This window comes from Carica papaya, chromosome 7 (assembly GCF_054855325.1).
Source record: "Carica papaya isolate Zhongbai chromosome 7, ASM5485532v1, whole genome shotgun sequence".
Classification (NCBI taxonomy): domain Eukaryota; kingdom Viridiplantae; phylum Streptophyta; class Magnoliopsida; order Brassicales; family Caricaceae; genus Carica; species Carica papaya.
This window is the reverse complement of record NC_142315.1, coordinates 9875319-9879118: the sequence shown is the minus strand read 5'-3', so window position 1 is coordinate 9879118 and position 3800 is coordinate 9875319. Positions and strand designations below refer to the sequence as shown.

At 34.6% G+C, this 3800-nt stretch overlaps 1 protein-coding gene across 1 annotated transcript; it reads right to left on the bottom strand.

Moving 5' to 3' along the window:
- Positions 1 to 1180: 1180 nt before the first annotated feature.
- LOC110809283 (uncharacterized) lies at positions 1181 to 3346 on the bottom strand. The gene is made up of 2 exons (XM_022035061.2): positions 2754 to 3346; positions 1181 to 2635 (listed from the first exon to the last, which is right to left on the bottom strand). The coding sequence occupies exons 1-2, from the start codon at positions 3131 to 3133 to the stop codon at positions 1357 to 1359; spliced, it is 1659 nt and encodes a 552-aa protein (XP_021890753.1). The 5' UTR covers positions 3134 to 3346; the 3' UTR covers positions 1181 to 1356.
- Between the last annotated feature and the right edge of the window lie 454 nt (positions 3347 to 3800).

Sequence of the window (3800 nt, the reverse complement as noted above, 5' to 3'; positions counted from 1 at the left end):
TGACCCTGACATGGTCCAAAAAGCTCGCTACATAATCAGAGACGCATATTGTTGACAGCTCATCAGTAGCATACTAGAGGCTCAATCGCCATCTACAATCTTCACCAGCCAAATCCTTGACGTTTTTATAAAAATCACGTATCATAATTACGTCATCTTTTTTAAAACTCAACAATCACATAATATTTCACATATTACGATCATAAATCATAGTTCAAATATTCGCAAGATCTAACATCGCATTGATTTCGAACTGACACATCTTTTATTACTATGTGTAATACTCTAAGTCAATAATGTCACAACCTAATAACTCTTTTGAATTCAAACTATTAGTACCACGCAACTTTAATATTTATATAAAATTCAATAATCAACTATCTTTTTTTTATATAAAATTCAAATATCCCATCTTTTTATAAGAGAAATCTTGATTATTTTTTTGAAGGACAAACTTTAACTTTGGTGGTCTTGGGGTGTTTTATATTTATAAATTTCTATTTTCTAGTTGTTTCTTTTTGGTACAAAATTGTCTGGCGTTAATAAGTGTAGCCATCATGTTTGGCAGACAATAAAAGCTAACCACAAAAGATGAGCTCATATATTCTACACTTGTTAAATAGTATCTTCATCGTCAGATGTTTTCTTTGGAGAGGACAATTTTGTCTTTGGATGGTCCACCTTCAAAATTTTTACTCTTTATCTTTCTCAGTACTCATAATATATGAAATTAAAATGTTCTTGGAGAATTAAATTCTTAACATAAAATCTGAGTTAAAATGGCTGGCATGTCCTGTGTATTTTTTTTTTTCCCAATTTTAATTTTTTTTGTTCTTTTCTGAAGAAAATTGTTACAGTGGTTCCAATTTAATCTCACACACACATATATGTTTTAACTTTACTGTACTATTGGCTGCAAATTAAAATTAAACATACCCACTAACTTTTCTCAACTCGGGGCCTTCAATTCTGCAAGAAAAATAATTCTTCTGCTGCCTTTTTATCCTATGTTACAAGATATAGCATACATGGTTTTTGTACCTTTTTTCTACAAAAATTTGAAATAATTTATAGACTTTGTCAAATCATCTGTTATCTAAGCTACTTAATAATTTGTTGCTAGATTCAAGAAAAATATTTTTTGGATTTTTTAATTCCACTCTATATAAACTGCACATGGTTTAATCTATCGATGTCCAACTGAACTTGGAAAGTTAATTTACTGCTAAGAATCTCCAATGAAACTGTCAAACTCGAGCAAATACTTAACAAAAATAAAATAATATCTTAGACCTGGAAAAGAATTACCTGCACATATATGATAAACCAACTAATCAATCTAATGAATGTTAATTCTCATTCTTCTCCATCATCATCGTCATCACTTCTACAATCTTCTTGCTCACTGTCTTTGCCATACTCATGGTTTAAGTTCTCCTTTTCCTGGCTTTCTTCTTCATCAGCAATTCCATCTAGATTCAATTTTGAGGAACCCATTTCACCATATTCGGAGTTGCCACTTTCCTTCCCTGAAACAAGGGCATCTGAAACTTCTGAATAGCCTTGTCTTACTGCTTCTTCATCATCACTCTTAGTAAAACGCCTAAGAGGAGTACTGAAATAGAGCTGATCCAGTTTATCAAAATAAGGGCAGGTTTTAGAGTTTAGAGAAAGCTTTGATCTGCCACTCTCTTTGGCTTTCCTAAAATACTTGTTTATGTTCTCCCATTTTTCTTTACACCTTTTGGCATTTCTTTGATACCCCATTGAAGCCATTAAGGAGCTTACCTCTTCCCAGACAGGTGCCTTTACCCCTGGTTCTTGGAATCTCGTTTCTAGGCTACTTCTAACTTCAATCAGAGCCTCAACTTCAGCTTTAAGCCATCTGCTATTCGAGTCAGCATTAACGGGTTCCTTTGGTCTTTTGATTTCTGGTTGAAACAACATTGGAGGGTTTCTACAAGGAAGATTGAGGCTCTGCCCTGTGATTTTCTCTATGTATGAGATAATGATAGCTTCTCTATTTGAAGCTACAGCTTGCTCATGGGCTCTTGCTATAGCTTCCCTGTTATGCTTTTCAACCTGTTGGCGCCTCCATGAGTCTTCTCTCCTTGTCCTCTCTTTCTCTATTCCCTCAATCGCTTCCATGAACTTTCTTTGAAGACCCTCTTGGTGATCCATCACCTGCTTAACCAACATCTCAAAAAAACCAGTCATTGAACCCAGATGCTCCCTCAAGTTCCTCTTCTTCTTCTTCTTCCTCTTTTGGGTCTTCCACAGCGAAGCTTCTCTTCCTATGGAGATATCGGAGCCCGGATCAACTCCTGCTCCAGCGATACCAGCATCAACATTTTCACAATGATTATTGCTGCATTGTATTGTGGGTGAGTTTTGTCCGGTGAGGGCAGACCCAGAACCCGTTTGATTATTTAGTTCGCCAATATTTGCACGACTATATATCGCTTCAAGTTCACCAAAGAGTCTGCACTTATTCTCCAAATTCTTGCGCCTCCCACTGCTTTCATCGACTTCTCTGAAAGCTGATTTCTTGCCGTTTTTTCCCTCCATTTCCTGTTCTTTATTGTCATTGCACTCTATATTTCCAGAATTGATGACTTCTTTCTCGAGAGGTTTCCTGTAAACATTTTCACAAACACATGGAACCCAAGAAGAAAAAAAAGGCTACAAACATAGGATTTCGAAAGAATATCATATATATGCACGTGCGTGTGTAGAGTGTTGAAGTGAATTACCAAATGGGTTCCTTGATGGCAGCAGAATCTTCCTGGGGATTCCAAGGAGGAGGTACTACTGCGACAGAATGCGCGCCTTGAAGAAACGAAGAAGTGAATTGTTGAGTCAAAAGAGCCTCTTTGTTAGCCGTAGCATTATCATTGAGTCCCAGCTTGAAATTAAGAGGGAAAAAAGGGTCTTGTTGTTGAAATGGCTGAAGCTGATGGTGATGATGCTGCTGAAGCAATTGAAAAAGGTTCTGGGGTTGTTTCTGTGGCTGGTAGAGAGGATTAGAAATGGAGAAAAGAGAAGAGGAACAGACACCAATATCCATTGGCACGGTCTGCTCATGTTGGTGCTGATGAGGAGTCGTCTGTGGAAGTCCATAACTGGGCTGCATATCTGCAGAGGGTATTAATTGTTTTACGGATGCAAACAAAACCCTAAAGAGTAGGAGAGGAAGACGGAGATAAATGATAAAAGTAGCAAAACTACGACAGCCTACATGGGAAGACGCCTCCAACACGTCATCTTCTCTTGCTGCTATTATATGTTAGGGTTTTTGGGTATCTATTTCCTACTCACCTGTTTTTTTCTCTTTCCCTGTAACTTTTTCAAACATTTGTTGGCACATATATATACATATCTATATATATATATATGTATACTAATTTTCAGACATTTGTAGGCGTCCGTTTTTTATATTTCTTAAATACAATTAATGCTATTATATTAAAAATATTTATTCTGTTTTGTTTTCTGAGCTTTCAGATTAAATTATGTAAAAAATTTCTATCACAATTATAAAGGATTGTATTTGTCAATAGGAGTAATATAGAAATCACTTACGTTTATACTGTTATTATTAATTTATACATTTTTAATTCTACATGAACTAAAATAGTATTAATTATAATATATAATAAATTTAAAAATGTTATATTTAATGCATATTAACAATAATAAATTTGAATACACATATTTTCATGAAAAAATATATAAATATACTATATAAATTAAATATTTTTAATTCAAATGACTGATTTTAATAATTATTAAAGATATAA

Coding starts and splice junctions, on each gene's coding strand:
- LOC110809283 (XM_022035061.2), bottom strand. CDS start 3,133: ATGCAGCCCAGTTATGGACTTCCACAGACGACTCCTCATCAGCACCAA. Junction 2,636..2,753: donor GCCATCAAGGAACCCATTTG/GTAATTCACTTC, acceptor AAATGTTTACAG/GAAACCTCTCGAGAAAGAAG.